Source organism: Panthera tigris, chromosome D1 (genome assembly GCF_018350195.1).
Source record: "Panthera tigris isolate Pti1 chromosome D1, P.tigris_Pti1_mat1.1, whole genome shotgun sequence".
Lineage (NCBI taxonomy): Eukaryota > Metazoa > Chordata > Mammalia > Carnivora > Felidae > Panthera > Panthera tigris.
This window is the reverse complement of record NC_056669.1, coordinates 18,150,159-18,171,341: the sequence shown is the minus strand read 5'-3', so window position 1 is coordinate 18,171,341 and position 21,183 is coordinate 18,150,159. Positions and strand designations below refer to the sequence as shown.

Sequence of the window (21,183 nt, the reverse complement as noted above, 5' to 3'; positions counted from 1 at the left end):
ATAAATAAAATTAAAAAAAAATTAAAAAATGATTATTCTATTTACTGTATTGCATAACTGTATTACACAGAAATACAGTTGTCAGGCTGTCTGGGTGGCTCAGTCACTTTAGCGTGTGACTTTGGCTTAGGTCATGATCTCACGGTTCGTGGGTTCGAGCCCTGCATCGGGCTCCGTGCTGACAGCTTGGAGCCTGGATGGAGTCTGCTTCAGATTCTGTGTCTCCCCCTCTTTCTCTCTGTCTGCCCCTCCCTTGCTTGCGCACTGTCTCTCAAAAATAAATAAGCACTGGGGGGGAGAAAAAAAGAAATCCAGTTGTAAAATATTTTTACATCTTTGTGTTACAGTGACCTTGTAGCTACAGGTAGGTCTAAGACCAGCACTATACTGACACGACTGGTGACAAAGTCACAGGTATGGTTCATATCAGTATGCTTTGTTGCCCACATTCGTAATTAAAAGAAATAACACATTTCAGTTTAAATTTAGAAACCAAATAGATGTAAATTTTCCTCTTCTAAGTTTATGGACTCTCCTGATGCTATCTATCCTCAGACCCTTGGGCGGGCAGGCAAAGAACCCATAGAAACTTCTCAGCTTACAAACAGTACAGGCTGATCCTTGAACAATGCAGGGGGAGGGGCGCTGACCCCCCCGCCCAGTCGAAAATCTACGTAAAACGTCTGGCTCACCCAAAACTTAACTACTAATAGCCTACTGTTGACCAGAAGCCTAACCGATAACAGTCGATTAATTCGTATTTTGTAGGTCATATGCATTAAATATCATATTCTCACAATGAAGCGAGTAGAGAAAAGAAAATGCTATTCAGAAAATACGTCGTACTGTATTACACTACTGTACTGTACGTATAGAAAATAAATCTGTGTCTAAGTGGATCCAGGCCACTCAAACCCAAGTCGATCAAGGGTCAGCTGTAATCGTTGACCACGGCCCACGGGCGTCAGGGCCCGCAGCCTACTCACCACACTCCGGCCATGCTGGCCTTCGTCTTGCTCCTCCGACAGGGCAAGTTCATTTGCATCTGCACATCTACGCTCTTCTCCGGCTGCAGGGCTCTGCCTTGGCCTTGGCCTTGGCTAGGCTGGCTCCTTCCCACCGTCCAGATCTCCAAGTGGTTTTCCTCGTGTGCCCATCTAACGGACCCCTCTCTCTGACGCTCTGTCTTATTGTCCTGTTGTGTCTTCTTCACAGCAAACATTACAATGCAAAGCTGTCTTATTTATGCGTTCATTTCGCTGTTTATTGTCTAGAATGCAAGCTCCAGGAGGCAGGAACCTGTAATGTGTTTTTTTTTTGCTACAGCCTTATGAATACCCCATTTCCCCCAAACTGATAAATCCCCCAGGCCACGTGACAATAAAGTCATCAGCAGGCCGTGTGTTAAGAGGCACTAGATCTCTACTGGCAAGTTTTCATACTTCTGCCCGTCTCCCACTCCCGCCAGCTGCCAAAAAAGCCAGGTGGGATCTGGGGCACAGCGTGGGGCCTCGCCACTGAGCGCCGCTAACTGGCCCACGGGGGGATCAAACTCGCAGCCCCGACTTCATAAGCAGGGGGCTTGCACTGACCACGCCAGCTCTACAAGGTTCCGGGCCTACGCTGTGAGAGCACGTTCAGGTTCAGACAGGCTCAGGCAAGTGGCTTCTGCTGCTGGAGGAATCTGACAGCACCACTAGCCCACGATGCTGTCTTTCTTTTATTTCCCTTCCCACCTGTCAGTCTTGTAATGAAAAATGGTGCCACTCACAGGCCTGTTATTAGGTCTGTTTCGGTGCGATGAAATCAAGTAGCACCAGGTGTTGGAAGCATTGCTGAAGTTACAGAAGCTTCCCCTCCTCCCCCGTCTCTACTCCAAGCCGACAAGTCCCCTCCACTGTCTCACTCAGCCCTCACTGTCCTGTTGGACAGGAGGGAGCCCCCAGCTCTGCTTCAGACTGGCCACTGAGCTGCCCCACGGCACGAGCAAGGGTGAGCGGTGATCTGACCAGTCAGATCCAAGAACTGGGTAGCCCCAGCTTTGTTCTCGTCTCTTATCAATATAGGCACAAGTCAAAACCGTTGCAAAGGGCAGGAGGGGAGGGCATTTTCTCAGGGATCCCTGTAGTTTTTTGAGGAGAGAGCTAGAGACGTCGTCATAAACCTCTGACCACCCTTCTTGGGTGGCAAAGTCCATCTGGTCGACTTCAGAGAGGTGTCGTACCTTGTTCATGTGGCTCATGTGCCTACCAATAATAACATCCTCAAAGTGCTTTTCACAAGGCTGCATTTGGCTCCACAACAACTACAAGGTCAGCAGTAGCCAATTTAGAGACTGGGGAATGAGGCTCAGCAGAGTTATGTGGTATTAAATTGGGGGTAATGGTTGCCTTTGGGAAGGAGGGGTGTATAGAGAGAAAGGAGGCGTGTTGGCGGGGTGGGACAAGGGGCCCTCAGCGTGCTGGTCATGGTGCTATTTCTTGACCCGGATAGTGATTCCATAAGTATGTCCCCTTGGTGACAATTCATCAAGCTGGCACTTAAGATTTATGTGCTTTTCTATCTGTGTATTTAAATTAAAATGTTTTTCAAAAAGTTAAGTGATTTGCCCGAGTAGAAGAACGAATGGCTGCCTTCACGCCTGACACTGAGCACCTTGCTGACTCCGAAACCCACAGGGGCTGCAGCGGCTGCATTAACTGTGCCACAGTCTGGGAACTTCACACACCCAAGAAAGGGACACTACTGTGGATCTCTGTTTAAACGCCTGAGTGATGGCTAATGCAAGAAGGACGGGAAGGAACAGCTGGATGTTTTAACGCGATTTGCATTCGCATCTGGATGGAGAAAAGTCTAGCTCCCTAGTCTGGTCCAAACAGCTGAACAGACTGAAACTTCTGGACGAGCCAACTCTTTGTCCAATGAACACCGGGCAAAGCCCCGGGGAAGCCTGGCTTTCCCCTGGGGAAGCCTGCTGGGAGCTGCAATCACCCTCCAGCACTGAGTGGTTCCCATTCTAGGTGGGTCTTGAAACCTAGAGGAGAGGGGAAATTCAGCCTGTCACAGATTCAACAGCAATGCTCTCGTAGTGCTTTGTGACAGAGAGTTGTCAGAGGGCCCCGGGTTTAAGTCTGCCTCTTGGTAGCTGTGTGACCTTGGGCAACTCACTTAGCCTCTCTTAACTTGTTGTCTCATGAGCAAAGTAGGAAGGGTAACGGCTTCTATTTCACTGGGCTGTGAGGGTAAAATGAGCTAATGTACAGGGCCTGAGGCAGAGGAAATGTTCATTGATCAACAAATGCTCACTGCCATTGTCACGCTCTTCTGATCCTGGCATCCTGCCTCTATCCTCTGTCTGTTCTCTTTGAAGCCCCCAGGACCTGGCCTCTACTCTGGGCTGCGCCATCCTGCCTGGGGCGGGGTGGGGGGGGGGTGGGTCCTCTGAAGGCTAAGCCCTTCTACCCGATTTGCTCCTATGTGAGTCCCCTTCACTTTCGACGGACACCAACGTACACGCGTGCTGTTACCTGACGCCATCCACCTTGTTTTGATCTCTTGCCTGTGGCCCCACTGTTCGCCACTCCCCAGCTGCCAGCCAGGGCCCCAGTCCACTGTTCCACTGCCATCCAGGATGTGGTGGGTCTGCTCAGGGTGTCTCCCGGATTTGGATAGGGGATCCATTTGGCAAGAGTCGACAGCATCTTTCCGAGCAGTCCAAATTCATTGAATGGACCCCAGGCTGCCATTTTAAAAGAGGTGGGCCTTTGTTCTGTTGCCTCAATTGCAAATGTGGACGCAGTTGGAGCAGGAATGTGTCACCAAGCAGGGGAGCATATCTGAGGGCTGCAGAAGATAAGGAATCATTCCATAGGTTCTAGAAAGGGTGGAGCAGAACAGGGCTCCCGGCTGCTTCGAGAGCTGCCAAAACACCACCATTGGCACGACCAAGACAGGCCTGGTTCTCATGCTGACAAATGGCGGGATGTCAGCTGCTCCTGACAAGCTATGGGATGGCAAGAAAAATAGCCTGTGAATAAGCCCCTCAAAGCATATAACGATTCTGGCCGAGAACTGTGAGACGGGGAGGCCAAGCCATGGCAACAAGCAAGTTGAACACCACAAGACCTTCTGGTGCAAATTCATTTCTGTGAGTGAGAGATGGCCAGAGGACAGAGGGAGCTGTCACATTCAGATTCTTTGAAGCAGGCCTATTTATTCACAGGGAGACAAGAGATGAGCGGGGCCTGCCTGCTGGGGCAGGGCAGGGAGCCACAGCAGCAGGACCTGATGACTGAGGTACCGCTAGGTAAGCCAAGCCTGGTATGTGTTCGGGGCGGCTCTGTGTGGTAATTAAAAGAACACACCGTGGACCCATCTGAGCTTGGAGTCCGCCACTTTGCAGCCACCACGTGGCTTGGATGAGTTCACCTCAGGGCCTGTTTGCGGATCTACAAGACGGGGGTAAGAAGACATTGCCTTGTAAGGTTCTTTAACGATTAGATGAGATAATATTTGCAAAGCGATTGTTAGTACGCAGTGAGTGCTCGGTCAAAAGCGCCCGTTAATTATCTTTAGAGTACTTTCCAGCCAAGGGACAGGCGGAAGGTCAGCACAGGGAGCCACAGGGGCTTGAGCACGGCACATGAGTCTCAGGTGAGGTGACTCAGACGTCCGGGCAGGTGATCCGGGAGCCTGTTCCATGATGCTCAGGCCACTGCTACCCCTCAACACACAGACTCAGGAAACAAAGCCAGCAAGTACAACGGGACAAGGTTTACTCCAAGGGCAGTTGGAAGATGAATGTATGTGATGGGGGCTGAGAGGATACCCAGTTAGGCTAACTGAAGATTCAAGAGAGGACAGAGGTGAGCTGTGATTCGGGGAACAAATTAGGAGACGGGGGTCGGGGGGTGGTGGTCAATTTAAAGCCAGACGGCCAGCCCTGGACATCCTTATACCTTGGCGAGAGGAAAGAGGGGTGAGGTTGCTTATGCAGGGGGGTGAGCTGGAGGCCCAGCTGTGCGTTGTGGGGGAAGGCAGAGATTTATAGGAAGCCTGTGTAGGCCCGATGGCTGCTGCGAAAGGGCAGCCCCAGAGAAGACATCAACTCCTACAGCACCAACCTGCTGAACGCACCAGCATATCTAGGCCAATTGTGTGCTTTCCCTGTTGCTAGTCAAAGGGATCATCTGAAAACTTGTACCTGGTTCTTAGCATCGGGCTGTTCTGTCCAGGCTTGAACTTTCTTGGGGCCAGGGGGTGTAATGGTCCGTTCTTTTGCACCTGCCTTCACAGCATCCCATCCATCCATCTATCCATCCGTCCATCCATCTATCCCTCTGTCCATCCATCCATCCACCCACCCATCCATCCACTCATCCATCTGTCCATCCGTCCATCCATCCACCCACCCACCCAACCATCCACTCATCCATCTACCCATCCACCCACCCACTCATCCACCCACCCACTCATCCACCCACCCACTCATCCATCCATCCATCCATCCATCCATCCATCCATCCATCCATCCATCCCATAATTGCTGAGTGCTAGTGTATGCTGGGCCTATTCCAGGTGCTACCAGTACACGAATAAGACAGATGTAGTCCCTGATCTCAGAGAACTCACATTCTAGTGAAGGGAGATGCACAAGAATCAAATAGTCCCATTATAAGCAAGAGGATTTCAGATGGTGATGATCTCTTTGAAGATAATACAACAAGGTAATGTGGTAGAATGTAACTAAGAGAAAAGATGAGGGTTCCTTAGGGTGGCAGAGAAAGAATGTATCTTGGAGGAGGTGACACCTGGTTTAGACCTAAATAATGAGAGGGAAATAGTAGATTGGAGACTTGGGGAAAACAGATTTTTGGTAGAACGAAGAGCAAATGTACGGGTTGTATGTTGGCATGAAGCATGCTGTGTCCAAGGAACCAAGGCAAGGCCAGTAGTGATGCAGCAGAGAGAGCGAGAGCCAAGTGACAGGAGATACAGGGCCCTGGGGGCTCTTGATCAGTCCTTCAGATCCTAGGGATATTGGTGAAATTGTGGCTGATGCAAAACAGGGCACAGGGGGAAGAGATACGCTCATTTAACATGTGAGCAACAGTAGCCCAGGAAGATTCAGCTGCTAATTTACGATTCAGGGACAGACCTTGACTTGCAACTCAAGGTATTTTTCTCTAAGCCTAAGAGGACATGTGGACTGCCTAGCACCTTGTCACCTAACACAGGTGCCTCTTCCCCCAAGAGATGGCCCGGAGAACCTTCCCTCCAATTTCTGCTCCTTGTGCCCCCCTTTCCCACAAGAAAAGGGCAAGAAAAGAGGGGGCTCAGAACAGTACAGCAGGCCACCACTATTGCATGTAGCATCTGGAAAGCTGCTGGACCTCCCCACTGTGAGAGCAGGACTGGTTATGGGCTGCTTGCTCTGTTGATCTGGTAAACTTAGGTAGTGTCCAGGCATGGCGTGGCAAAGAGGAATCAACCCAGGTCAGCCTGGGAGAGGGAAGGACCAGCCCTGGGTGCCTACATCTCAAGGGAGCAGGTGCACATCCCTGAGTGTGTGTGTGTGTGTGTGTGTGTGTGTAGAGGGGGATGGATGGCAGGGAGGCTGAGGACCTGAGCTTTAGGCCCAGAGACGAAGTACAAGGACAGCCTCCTGCAGAGAGAGAGGGGTAACAGGCGACAGGGACAGGAGAGGGCTCGCACTCCCTGCGAGTTACCACATGACAGGCACACTATGGAGACTGTAGTTCACTGATTTCTAACCCGGAGGTGGCTGCCATTATTTCCACTTGGAGAATGAAGACCCGGGGGTCAGAAACGCCGGGTGACTTGCCCTCACAGCTTTCATCTGGAAGGAGCAGAGATCTGCACAGGTGGCCCAGGGGGCAGGAAAGGGGTGTGGGGACAGGGGTGAGCACGGCCACTCCTTCCATTTCTGCACCGCGTGTATCCTGATGACTCCCAACTGGAGAGCAGGCCCAGCTCTGCCCTCCCGCTGGCCTCCCTCACCCACGACCTCCTGTCCTTCTCGCCCTCAGAGTCCTGCTGGCACTTCAGACCCATGTCATGTACTCCGTGTATGTCTTCGTCTCCTAAAGCTACTCTTTTTCTATGTACTATTTCTCAGTTCATGACTTTACCAGCCACCTGTCATCCAAAACAGAGAGCAGGAGTCAGCCCGGAGTCTGCCCTTGCCCTCCCTCCCTTGCTCTCTCCCCATTCAATAACCAAGCCCCATCCATTTTACTTCTGCAATGCCTGCTTAATCCATTACCGCAACTCGACTCTCACTGCTGCTGCCATCATTCAAGTCTTCATTTGAATTATTCAGTAGTCTCTGCACTGGTCTCCTTGCTTCCAGTTCCTTCCCACTCTATCCATCTACTGAACTGCACGGGCACCAGCGGTTCTCAAAGTCGAGAGGCATAGGCACCAGCGGTTCCCGAACTGGAGATCACGGGCACCAACCAGTGCTCTCGAACTTGAACGTGCATCACAACCACCTGAAAAACCTGTTAAAATGCAAACTGCTGGGCCCCACTCCAGAGTTTCTGATTCAGTAGGTCGGGATGGGGCCCCCGAGTTTGGATTCTGCACAAGTCCCGGATGATGCTGATGCTGCTGGTTCAAGGTACACAATTTGAGAACCACTTCCTTGGGGTCTGTTTCTACACCAAGGACCTACTCAGGTCAGTCCTCTGCTTAAAAAACAAACAAACAAACAAACAAACAAACAAACAAACAACCCAGAAACTCCCTACTATCTTTTAAATCTTTAAAATCGAGCCCAAACTCCTGCGGCACCTGGGTGGCTCAGTTGGTTAAGCACCCAACTTGGGCTCGGGTCATGGTCTCAGAGTTCATGGGTTCGAGCCTCGCATCAGGCTCTGTGCAGACAGGAGATCCTCTGTACTCCCTCTCTCTCTGCCCCTTCCCCACCTCTCAAAAAAAAAAAAATCTTAAAAAAATAAAATCAAGCCCAAACTGCTTACAGTGATCCTCACCACCTGGCCTAGCCATGCCTTTCCAGCATCACCTCAAGCTACTGACCTCCCTTCAACCTGTAATGAGCCTACATCGCACTACTCACGTTCCTTAAGGCTGTCAAATATTTCAGACTCTGCGTCTGCCCACACAGTTCCCGGCCTGCAACTCTTTCCCCCCTGGAGCTTGTCCACTTCCTACTTGTCCATCAAGGTCCAACTTGACTGTACCTGCCTTTCAGGCATCATAGTGTGTTAGAAGGGCTGTGGACTTTGATGTCAGCCAGGCTTGGCTTTGAATTCCAGATCAATCCCTTGTTAGCCGTGTGACCTTGAATTAGCCTCTCCGTTAAGCTGGGGTTAACCTCAGCGTCTTCATTATAAAATGTGAATCATAATAGTCATCTTTTAAGATTGTTGTTGGAGAGGAAATGATGTATGATAAATGTCTGACAGGTAGTAGGTAGTCAACAAACAATAGCTATTATTATCATTAGCTCTGTTCGAAAGTTCTGCCTGGCTTCCTGGAGACGAACAGTTTCCTTTTTCCTCTGTGTTCCCACAAAGTTTTGTATGATTCCATTTTGCGTACATCACATACTATGGTCTCATTATTTTTATACATTGGACCTCATTCCAAGTATAGCTGGGGCCATTGTATGACTTATAAAAAATTGATCCTCTCAGCAGGCGTAGTGGGCACATGGTTTGGCAAACTAAAGGCTTCTCTGTAGGAAGAGAATCTACAGGTGGATCCATGCCCCCACCACTGCACATGCTTGGTGAGCAGTGCGAGTGTTAGGTTTCAGGCCCTGTTCACTCCTTATACAATATACTACCTGTACAACTGTATTTGGAGGTTCTATGTATATAGCATGTGAGTTCAGGGCAAGTAAGAACCGTGTCTTATCTACCTGAATCCACAACTGATGTTGAATCAATGTACCCACGGGCAGGTAATATTGGCTGAGGATGGGAAATACATCAGCAGGGTTAGTTAGGGCTCTGGCCTCAGGTGCAGGGGTAGGATCCTTACTCCTGTGGAGAAAGGGAGCCCAAGGACCAGGGTTAGACTCAGGCTTGAGGAATAATCAGGGGCCGAATTGCTAAAACTAGGTGGTGAACAAGAACGTACTTTGGGGACTGAGACAGAGGTTAAGTGCCCAGGTGTTGAACTGGAGTTCGAGAAAGAGCTCTTAGAGCCCAGAATATGAACGAGCCTGCAGATAACATCTTACCTCTGCCATATGGGGTGGGCAATCAGGACCAGAGTACCCTTAGAAGATACTAACATACCATTTTCTATAGCTTCCTTCCCCACCCCTGCCCCACATCAATTCCTTACTGCCTGTCTCTTCTGTTGAACAGCAAGCCAATCTCTTAGAAGGCTTTCAGATGCCTTAATTAATACATTTCCATTTCTTTTGCAGACCCCTCGCTCCCCTTAACAGCTGGCACTCAGTGGGGAAGGAGGAAATAATTCCCAAGAAGTAAGCCTCTGACAATTTCCCAGCCTGCTTCTGGACACCCATGGGGTTTGGAGGAATTCCCAGTCTGAAGCTGCTGATATAACTCTGAACACGACTGAAGCCCAATCCCCCCGAGAGTCCCATGTCAATTCCTGTCGAGGTCTTTTCCTGAATCTGGGCCGACCTTCTCTGGACCTCACACTCTACAAGGCCACTCTAAGGGAGATAAGGATTGAGGTTGTGTACCTTCACAGGTGATGCACAATGCCCTTACTTGGCCCCGCCTTGCTCAGGGCTGAACTCACATCCGTCGTGGCCACACCGGAGCAAACATTTCTCTGATGGGTCTGTACTCCCCCTACCTCCACACCACCTCGTCTGTAACCTTTCAAAGGCAGAACCAAATCTGATCTGTCCTCTTACCCCCACCGAGGGTAAAAGGGCACAGTGACCTACACATAGTATGTGTTAAATTACCTTCTGCTGATTGATTATTCAATTGATAGCCTGATTTTCTAAGCCTTGGGTTGACATCTGCATTGACATAAACTCGCTGATGGGTGACCTAAGTTTATGCAAAGAACGCTTATTGTATGGCGCCTCGTTCCGTAGGATTCGAAGGAACTGTTTCTTAATGCTTTGCTGTGTTCTAGAAATTTCTGCTTGTCTGCCTGCCCTTCTAGCTGGAGGGCTCCTAGAGGGAAGGAACCTGGGTTCAAATCCGAGCACTTTCAGGTGTTGGCTTCTCGGGGGCTGTGCCTTCTTAGCCTCTAAGAAGGAAGCAGTTACAAAAGCCCCCACCCCCAGGATTAACGGCAGGGAGGACAGAAGTGTCATCCGGGTATCCCTCTTAAGCTGGCCACTCAGAGCCACCTGCAGCCTATTCCTTCCTCCCCGTTGTTCCAGCAGATCGGGAAGGTTCGGCCGCAAGCGTTCTGTGTGCCAGTCAGCAGTTCACATGTGCTCTTTGCAGCGCAGTGAGGAGAGCGCAAGATTGGGGTCTGGAGGGGGCAGGAGTCCGGGCTCTGGCCACCCGGGGTGTATCTGCGCTTGCGTTAATCACTCAACTCTGAGCCTCCATATCCTCATCTGTGCACGCTGGAACAAGAATTCCTGCCTCTCGGGTCATATGAGGGTTAGATGAAATGCCACGCATGGAGTTCCTATAAAGTGCCTGGCCCTTGTCAGGAGTGATCAGCCCCCTCTCCTCCTACGTGCTTTCCTGGGGGCTCAGCTTGGAACTCAGGAGAGACGTGACCAAATGTCTGGAGCACAGGAGACCCCCATCCTGATTCACCACAAAGCCAAGGGAAGTAAGAGGAAGAAAAAAAAAACAAACCTGAAGGCCTTAGCAGAACCCTCTGGTGGATCTGGGGGCTCATCCCAATCTTGCGGGGTGCGCGCAGGTCGCCTCTGGATGGGGAGAGGGAAGCAGTCCCCAGAGGTAGACGGGACAGCCCAGCTGTATTGGTGAAGAATGGGAGTGTGGCTGCAGTCTCAACACTGCTTTTATTGGCTTTTTATCGGGTAGGTAAAAGGAGGTGCGTGGCAGAACAGAAGCTTTGAGAACTAGAAATGAGACAGAGTCGTGTAAAGGCAGGGACTGCTGAGAGGGAGGGCGGAGGCGGCCGTGGCCCAACATGCAGTCCAGGGCTCTGGCCCCTTTCTTCTCAAGGACAATGGTCTGTGAATAATGAGCCAGACAGGACGGATTTTCTCCCGTCCGGGTCTCGGGGAGTCGCAGGCCAGCACTGCGACTTGACCTGCATCCCTCACGATGCTCTTCTAGAAAGGGCCATTCCCAGAGTCAAACAGCCATCCCTCTTTCCCTGAGAGGCAGGTGCCCAAACCCACACTTAAAGGCTTACACAAAAGGGACGCTCACCCCACTCAATGGGCCCTAGAATTAAATGGTGAGATCCCCACATGTCGCCATCTTTTTCTGGGCACCTTCACTGCCACTGCCTTGACTCGAGGCCCATCCCATCCACCTGATCCTGGGACAGCTGTCTAGTGAATACGCCTGCATCTGGTCTCCCCAAATCCAGTCCATTCCCCTCTCTCCTGCCAGAGGAACCTTGGCGACCAAGCCAGAGCCAATAATGCCGCTCCCTTCTTCCAACAAAACAGACCATCTTGCTCTTCAACAGCTCCCCGTTAGCCTCCCGGACAGAGTTTAAATATCCAAACACACGAGTCCTATCACAACGGGCCCCTGTCTACAGCCCTACTCTCCTCTGCTCCTTCCCATGTCTGACTTCAGCCACACAGAACCACTCATGCTGCTCAGTACGTATCTTGGTGTTTGCCGCATCTAGAGTATTCTCTTCTACCAAGAGGATCCTTCTTCATCCTCAATACTTCCCTTTCCTTGGTGAGCCCTTGCCCGTTCACACCTGTACCACCTTGCCCGTCCTTCTGCCAGACCTGTCCTTGCCCCTCACTACCCACCTGACCGTGAACAGGTTCCTCATCTGCAACATTTGATCGCTGTGTGGACTAAATGAGTTAATACAGTCAAGTGCCTAGAACAGCACCTGTCTCATAGGAAACACTCAATAAATGTCAGCCATGATTATTATCACTATTAATACAGCGCGTATCACATGGTACTGTAATTCTTGCTTTACCTTTCTGGCTCTTAGAGTAGACCCTGGACTCCTTACTGGCCATTCCCCACATCCAGATAGTGCTTGTCAGGGAGTGGGTACTTTGATGAATGAATGAGTGGTCACTGAACCCCATCTCTTCCTGATTTGAGTAAATTCAGAAACCAAGGGGAAGATTGAGTAAAATTCTCCCTGAGCTTGGATATCACATGGGGGAATGCGCTGAACACTCAGTTTTAGCCCCTGGATTGGTATCTTTCTTTTAAAGAATAGAATTCTCTGACCTATTTGCAGTTAAAATAGTCTGGCTTCATGGTGAAAAGTAATCCCAGGGGGACTAGTTGTGGTATTTTTTTAGTTCAGCAAAATGTCTCTGGACAACCTTCCCAAGTGGATTGAGGCCACGGACAGCCCACAATACCAGGCCTCTGGCAAACTCGCTCCCCAATCCTCTCTCAAAGGGGCCCGGCAGGGGAGGTGGAAGGAGGCATTTCGGCTTCATTTACACTTAACTCATCAAAATGTCACTGGAAAGAGCGATTTGATGTCAAAGGCTTACGAGCCTTGGTTCTAAGCCTTCCAAAGCCCTTTTCTCTTTGAACCTAAATGTGCCATTCTGCCAACACGGTGTTGAATGCCAACAGGGTGGTTGGTTCTGAACTTTGAAGCCAGAGGAGGACTCTTCCTCTTCCCGAATGTGATTTGCAGCTGGGTCCCGAGGATGTGAAATGCAGTCTCTCCCCTTCCTGGCTACCAGTCCTCGGGGCTTAACCGACAAGAACGCCTCACCCACACTGGGGGAGAGAGGAAGGGGTCACAGAAGCCATCTGCCCGGCCCTTGACCTTCACAGATGGCGTGCAAACCCTTCATAGGCCAGAGCCAGATCTGGGTACCAAGTCCTGGGCACCCTCCAAATCCTCTGCCTAGGAGGACATCTCCAAAGTGAATGGCAATGGTGGCTGCGGGGACCCGAGGCTGCCATTGCAGCAGGTGAGGTCGTGTCCTGCCGCGGACTGGTGCCTGGGCTTGACCCTGCTTCTCCGCTTGCTGGCTGTGGGACACTGGGAGAATCATTTTGTACTTCTAAGTCTCCGGTGGCTTATCTCTACGATGGGGATAACGACATCTACTTCACGGCGCTGTTGTCAAACGGGTAAGGAGCGAATACTGGTGAAAGCAGTTTCAGATGGGAAATCACTGCAGAATCTTGTGAAGCGTTACGGAGACAACAGCCCGGACGGATATGCCCCTGATGGCGCTGCTTCCCAGTTATCCGCCTTGGGAAGAAGTTCTCGCGCCTTGGCCAGGACTCCAAAACCCTTTCGCAAACGCTCCACCCCCCACCCCGTGCTCGGCCCGGTCCTGACGGTCACCCAACCCTGACACTGCTCCAGCCTCGTGGCGGGCTCTGCGTCCTCCCCCCGTCCCCGCCCCCATTCTCAACTCTGGGCAGCTCTTGTCCATAGGGAGTTCATTTTGAACAACAGCCAACCTTTCTGCTCCACAGCGCCCTCTAGCGACAACCCCTTCTCCTGCTTTCCCATAAAAGCAAGGCTTCTTTACAGACCATTCATTCCTCCCAGGTTCGACCCCTGCCATCGTATCTCAATCCGGCCACTCACGAAATTGCTCTTGCCAGTGACTTCTGTATCGCTAACTTTCTGTACTTCCTTTCAAGGGGTGGAAAACGTCTTTACCCATTTTCTTTCCGGGGCCTTCGGCAGCCTCCCGAGCCTGTGTTTTCCTCCTGGGTGATTCCTTCCCCACTCGTGGCTTCAGCAGCCACCTCCGATTCACCGCGCACCCTAGCACCCACAGCATCAGGGTGCCGAGCCCACTGTAGCCAACTCCTTGCTGAATGCCTCTACCTGGATGTCCGAAAGGCATTTCACAGTTCCCCATTCCGAAGCTAACTTCGTCCTCCCTTTTCCTCGCACACCTGATTTCCTTTTGAATTTTCCACCTCAGCGACTGGCATTACCATCCACCCCAATGTCCAAGTTAGAAATCTAGGAGTCTTCTTACTGAAATACCTGTCTCTCGTGGTCCACTCTCATTTGGTCCCTGTGTCCTGGTGACTTCTGTATTAACATATACTATGACCCCATTTTCACTTGTGTAAAATACATATTCATTAAGAAATCAGAAGGGAAGGGGTACCTGTGACTCAATCAGTTGAATATCCGACTCTTGATTTTGGCTCAGGTCATGATCCCGGGGTTGTGGGATCGAGCCCCGCACTGGACTCTGCACTGAGTGTGGAGCCTGCTTAAGATTCTCTCTCTCTCTCTCTCTCTCTCCCTCTCTCTCTCTCTCTCTCTCTCTCTCTCCCCCTCTGCCCCTCTCCCCCACTTGTGCGTGCTCTCTTGCTCTCTAAAATAAAATTATTTTTAAAAGAAAGCCAATTTAAAGGATTCACCATCTGACCACTGACAAGTAGCATCTATTATAAGCCTTTTAATGGCTTAACCAAAGAAGCAAGAGGCATCCAGACAAGGCATAAATGAGGTAGCCCCACGATCCAAAAGTTTACTCCTGAAATGAGTCTAAGAAAGCCAAGACCTTTGTTGCACAGGCAGGCTCCCCTGCCTCTGTCTTGTCCCACTCTTCCAGCCGTCCACACTCCACACTGGGGGCCCTTCGTCACGTGGGACCTTCATCAATGACCGCTGCCTGCTTCCTAGCCTCATCTCCCACCATGCTCTGCTTCAGGCATCCTAACCTAAAATGGAAATATCCATGCATCTTCAGCCTGGCAGCTCATGCTCCTTCCCTCCCGGCACGCTCTTTGCTCTCCATGTCCCTCCTGTGCCTGGCCAACCTCTCTTGGTCCTTAAAGACTCTGGTCAAACATGACCCCCTGCAGGTGTCTCTCCTACACGTCACCAGCAGAATCGGGAGCCGGTCCTTCAGCCCTCGGTCCATACCCTGCTCTTCCCCATCAATGCCTTTCTCACTTTTACCCAACTTTCACCCAACTATCTCCCATCAAAGAGAGACCCGGGAGCCATCCACTCATCTTTGTATCTGAATACCTTGAACAATTTCAATTAACACTGTAAGTTTACTGGAGTGACACAGGAGGATCCCTGAGACTGTTCCTGGGGTACCTCCTTCTTCACACTACTTCACTCCACCCCTTCCCCTCCAAGTTCACCTCCATCAAGACAAACCATCACTGTGGGCAGGCCTGCTACGGGCTCATCCGGGAAGGATCTGACTGGGGCCAAACGAATCCAGATCCGAGAGCCTCCCCAAATAGATTCATCCCGCTCACCTCTGCGGCTCAACCACAGGACCGGGGGGAGAGGCCACCCACCTGGTCCAGTTTATGTGAATCTACTTGTCACTCCAAGCACATTCCCACCTGTAATGGGATTTGTGCCAAAAGACATATTCCGATGATTTCCAAACAGATGCAGAACACATGCTTGAATGCTCTTCTACAACTAATAGGCCATGTGTCCAAGCCCGAGAGCCTTGGATAAGCAGGTGATAATGGACGTGAACTCTGAGGCTCTCGAACACCCACTGGAGATGGCCCACGCCTCTGTACTTCACTCCGTGTCACTCAGACATGCGGGAAGCTGTTGTGCTCTTCAGACTGTCTACAGAAAGAGATTCCTTAGCCAAGGGCTATCGGCCCCTTGTGTGTGGGGTGTGATTCCCCTTTATATCTAGCCTCCGTCTCTCTTACTGCAGGCCAACCAGGCCTCATCTTGCTGGCTGTCCAGGGGAAGCGGGTGGGCAGCCTTGTCCATGCACACCCCGGGGGCCTCACCCTTTACACGGTCTCTTCCCCCAGATGTCACATGTGCCAGGTGGGTGAGCAGCCCCCAAAGCCGCAGGTGTGGACAGTGCGCACGGACGCACTGGCCCAGGACTGCTGCGCCCCCATGACGGAATCTCAGGCTTACCCCAGTGTGATGTTGTGAACAACTGTTTTCACTTGCAGCTGTTAACAGATGACGGGCTTAGTTTCCTTTTTTTTTTTCCTATGGGGGAAGGCATTCTCCTTGAACAAGAGGGGGTCACGGAGACACAACCTGGTGTACCTCCAGGAGCCTAATAATAATCATTCCTGAGGGGTGCCTGGCTGCCTCAGTCCGTAGAGCATGTGACTCTTGATCTCAGGGTTGTGAGTTCAAGCCCCACGATGGGCTTTGAGCTTACTTAAAAAAAAAAAAAAAAAAATCACTCCTGGTCCAAACCAGCTAAGGCTCGCCTCCGGGCTCCCCCAGCGAGGAGGGGGACGGAGTCATGCTCAGTTTTACCCGTGGCCCCTGGACGGATGGCGCGACAGCAGCTGTGTCCTAACAATCCGTAGCACATTCTGTCACTGGACAAGGCCGCAGGCAGGAAGGGGGTCAGCTGCTCACACCCATTGGCTGCGGCTTGAATTAGGGGAGCTGTCACTGTTGATTCAGGATCTGACTTGTCTGAAGGCGGCCAAGGGGTTTGGGGCACATGGGGAGGTGACACCCTGCGGGGTGAACCTCAGCCGAGGAGACTCAGCAGGTGCATTCTCCTCCCCATCGCTACGGGCTGTCCGGTGAGGCGGCACTTTCCTGGGTCTCTCTGAAGAGCGAACACTCAGCTGGGCTTGGAGCAGAGCTATGGCCAGCCCAGGGACGTACTCCTTTAGAAGGACGGACAGATGTCCTCTTGGCCTGCCATTCCCCTCCCCTCCCCCTCACTTCTGCTGCCTCGGAAGTGCACACCCTCAATTAGCATGGGAACTTCCCCCTTGGGCTCAGTTTTCTAGGGAGCCCTGACTTAAGGCAACTCCTATGCCCCCTGTATGTCAAACCCTCTGTATGTGTGTGTTATTTTATTATTATTTTTAGTTTATTTACTTTTTGAGAGAGAGACTGAGCAGGGGAGGGGCAGAGAGAGAGGGAAAGAGAGAGAATCTCAAGCAGGCTCAACACAGCACAGAGCCCGACACGGGGCTCGAACCCACGAACCGTGAGCTCATGACCTGAGCTGAAATCAAGAGTCAGACGCTTAACTGGCTGAGCCATCCCAGGCGCCCCCATGTGTGTGTGTGTTATTTTAGATCCTTAAAATTCTTCCCAATGAACACTGAAGGCTTGCAGAAGGGACAGAACGGATAAAATAACTTGGCAAAGAACACACAGCCAGTAAGCGCATGGACTGAAACGTTAGCTTAGGTCTAACATCGGGATCTGTGCTCTCTCAGACCATGAGCGCTGAAGCCAGAGAGCCCAGGGCTTCGATGTGGACTCGGTACTTATTAGCTATGTGATCTCTGGCAGGTTACTTGACCTCTCTGACCCTCCCTTGCTTCGTCTGCGAAAGTGACAGATTTAGATGTGGTGAGCTCTGGGGTTTCCTTCCGTTGGGACATTCAAAGCCCTGCCGTTCCAGCCTCTGCAATGTTTCTGTACGACAGGATGGATCTTGGCTTTAGGACTAATGGAAACCTAGGGAACATCTTGGCAGACACATCTAATTGTTGAACCTGGGGAAGGTGGTGGTCCCAGCATCACCCGTTCCAGCCCACAATCAATCCCAGTGGCATCCAGACAGCCTCTGGGCTGGGATGCTCTTCCCATCCTTCAGATACCAGCTCCAGCGTCACTTCCCGAGGGAAGACTTCCCTCCCCTGCCCTCTCGCCTCTCGAGACTGGATCCCACTGCCCTCTGATACGTCCTCACGGCTCCTTCTACTTTTCTTCCCTTGCGCTAACGGTTTGAAATTCTATATGCATGTGATCCTTCATTAACATCTGTCTCTCGCTGGTAAGTTTCATGAGGGCAGTGTCTGCGTTTATGGGGTCCCCCCCCCACTGTATCTCCAACATCTGGAATAGCAGAAGGCATTCAATAAATATTTATTGAATTAATGGTTTAAGTAATTAACTAGTTGATATGAGTAGCTATGTCTAGATGAGACCAAAGCAGCAAGGCTTTGGGCTTGAAAGCCAATCTGGGGTGAAGTTGAAGATCCCTGGCTGATTGCCTAAGTCATTCAGTGTGTAGCCGCGTGTCCTTGAGTCCCAGGCTCCTCCCCTCTCCCTGCCGGTCCATGTCATAGCTCATTAGGGGGCTGATAAGGGGACTGGCTGTATACTAACTCTGACATCCCTGAAGTCGCCCTACCAGTCACCAGGTAGGCCAAGGAGGGCTGAAGAAACGGACTCAAGGTGACCAAGTTTGCCGGTAAGAGAAGGAAAAGTCATGGCAGTTCAGCTTCCTGGGGTTTAACCACCGGGCTCCACCTCTGCAGTGAAATGCAAATAAAAAATCTGTTTTTTTTTGGGGGGGGGGATGAGGGGTTGAAGCATGGGCACCATCAGCAGGGTGGGCTCGAATCTCAAAGATAGCAGACAGGGTCACCTTGGTGGCTCAGTCGGTTAAGCATCCGACTTCAGCTCAGGTCATGATCTCACGGCGTGTGAGTTCGAGCCCCGTGTCAGGCTCTGTGCCGACAGCTCAGAGCCTGGAGCCTGCTTCGGATTCTGTGTCTCCCTCTCTCTCTGCCCCTTTCCCGCTCACACTCTGTCTGTCTCTCTCTCAAAACTAAATAAAAACATTAAAAAAAAATCAAGATAGCAGACAGCTCTCTGAGGAAATCTTCACCCCTATGCCCTGCCCCTGTGAAATGCTCCCTGGGCTCCCTAGGCCTTCTGTGGCCTTCTGTTGACTGGTCTGTCCTCTGTATGAGAGCCTCTCCTTGCCAGCAAGGCCTCACTTCTGAAACAGCTCACACTGGAGGGTTCAGAGTCTTGCTATGTACCCTGCCAGGTCACTGCAAATGCTGTCTATACAGCCAGGCAATCTCCTAAGCACCCCTTCTCCTCAGCTCTTAAATAGCTTTTCATGCTCCTGTCTATACAAACCATCTCACCATGAGGCATCAAAGACTGCTTATTTAATACCCAACAGACATTTTTATCCTTGAAGACGATCACGGCAAAAATGTATCTCGTACCCCAAGCCTGGTACATATAAAGGGTTAAAATCGTATTAACTCAAGAGATAAAGGGCAGAGAAAAAAGAAGGAAGGGAAGAAAAGAAGGAGGCCAGGAAGAAGAGAAGAGCAGTGTGGAGGGAGGGAGCATGAAAAGGAAGGAGAGAAGGCGGGGCCCAGTTGGAAGGGTACCTTTCTTGGTGACATCAAAGTCCAGCTGTGGTGGGGTGCGGCGGTGAGAACAGCGCAGGCCCGGCTGTTACACAGATCTGGGTTCAAATCCCAGCCCTGTCTCATACTAACTATGTGGCTTCAGACAAGTCATTCAAGCCCTCTGAGCTTCAGATGGCTCGTTTGTAAAGTGAGGATAACATCGAGCTAAAGGGTATGTTTAAAGAGGATTCAAGATAATGTATGTAAAGCCCTTGCACGTTGGCATTCACTGGGAGGCTACAGGGGCTCCTTCTGCACATGGAAAGCACAGAGAGGGAAAGGACTTGGTTCAAGGTCGTGCTAGGAACCCAGGTCTGTGCTCTCTGCACTGAGTGCCCATCACCAGGACCCGGCCACAAAAACTCGGTTACGGAAATAGGGGCCGTGAAACAGTAACGACTTAATTAATTTGTACAGCTGTTAATAGTGTGTGCCAAGAAAACAAGAGATGTCCCCCAGGAAGAACTTTCTATATCCTTGCTCTAACCAAACAGATGACTGACATTCTACGATGCTCACCTGCATTTTAACCAACTCCCCACATTCACCCTGAAAATCTACAGCCTGTCCAAGTGCACCTTGGCTCGGGTCTGTAGAAGCACGTTAACGACAGCAGAGAGTAGCACGAGAAGTAATAACAAAACAGCCGTAACCGTGACCATCTCCTCTGACGGTTGAACCTTTTCCCCCTGTTATTTTACCATGTCTCCCTTGACCGGCACTTCTCCAGTGTCAAAGTCAACTGATGTGGTGTGTTCTATTCTCCCGGGCCCACCCAAGCTCTGCCAGGGGGTGCTACCGAGCCGTAAAATCGTCGGAACGAACAGAAAGCACCAGGCGTATCCAGAAAACGGACCCCGAACCCAAACCTCAAATCCGTATTAATTGGTCAAGACCTCCATTACCTGTTACAGGTGCTGAACTGGGAGAGCCACAGGGCAGGGATCATGGCGGTCTGCATCACTAACGTTTACCGCCAGTGCCTGGCTCAGTGCCGGCACGGAAAAGATTTGTGCAAAAAAATGGACAGATACATGAAAAAGGCATGACTGCCTGAATACGTGGATGGTTCATGAGCATTCGGCAAACCTCATGCCCTTCAATTCCCCCTCCCCAGCCCACCCCCAAGTCTAGACCACCTGTTCTTTCCTTACCCTAGCGATCAGCTCCCCGACCATTCCCGTCCAGGTGCCATTGGCCTCAGGAACACCGTACACACCATCCCCGACCAGGCGGATCTTGTAGTTGAACCGGAGGATCTCTGCCAGCTCCTTGAGCATGTCCACACAGAAGCCCTCGTAGCGGTCATTGCCTTCCATCTCCTGGTGGTTCCCCTTCAGCATTAAATATGGGTTTTCCTGCAGCAAAACTGGGCAGCTGTCATTCTCATCTTAGCCCTGGTGTCTCAGCCACGAGGGATGGGGGTGCCGGGGCAGAGGTCGGGGAGGAGACGAGGTAGAGGGATGGAAGTGACTGGGGCGATGGGCTGCTCTGGAGGTGGCAATAAGCTCCCCTCCTGGCCTCAAGACACTTCTCTTACCAGGAACACACAAGGGTCTCAGTGCACAGAGGGTCAAGCTGAAGCTCCTCCCTCTGGTGCAAGGTCATCATTTGACCTCACCCCCTTCCCATCCCTTCTTTCTTTCCCTTCTGTTTGTTTATTCCACATGGACCTGTCACAGGGCATTATGAGATACTAGGATACTGACAATATAGTGGGTGAGGTAAGAAAATGTACTGACCAAATGCAACCCAAGGCAGAGCAGGTCCAACCACGAGAGCTCTGGGAAGAGGGGTGGGTCTCTCTGGGGAAAACATCCAGAGAAGTTTCCATGGGGGAGGTAAAACCCAAGCTGGGTTCCAGAGGGGGATGGAATACAGATGGAATGGTGTTAATGGAAGGCATCAGAGGTAGGGGAAAGGCAAGATCAAGGGCATAATCTTGAGTGCGAAGGAGCAT

General features: G+C 51.2%; 1 protein-coding gene across 3 annotated transcripts in view; it reads right to left on the bottom strand.

Annotated features, from left to right (window-relative positions):
* The window catches only part of GRIK4 (glutamate ionotropic receptor kainate type subunit 4), a 352,218-nt gene that overhangs the window by 56,303 nt on the left and 274,732 nt on the right, over positions 1 to 21,183 (bottom strand). For all 3 annotated transcript variants that reach the window (XM_042957687.1, XM_042957686.1, XM_007072913.2), the window contains one exon: positions 20,378 to 20,581. In XM_042957687.1, coding sequence (XP_042813621.1) covers positions 20,378 to 20,581 — 204 coding nt within the window. The remainder of the gene's footprint in view (positions 1 to 20,377; positions 20,582 to 21,183) is intronic.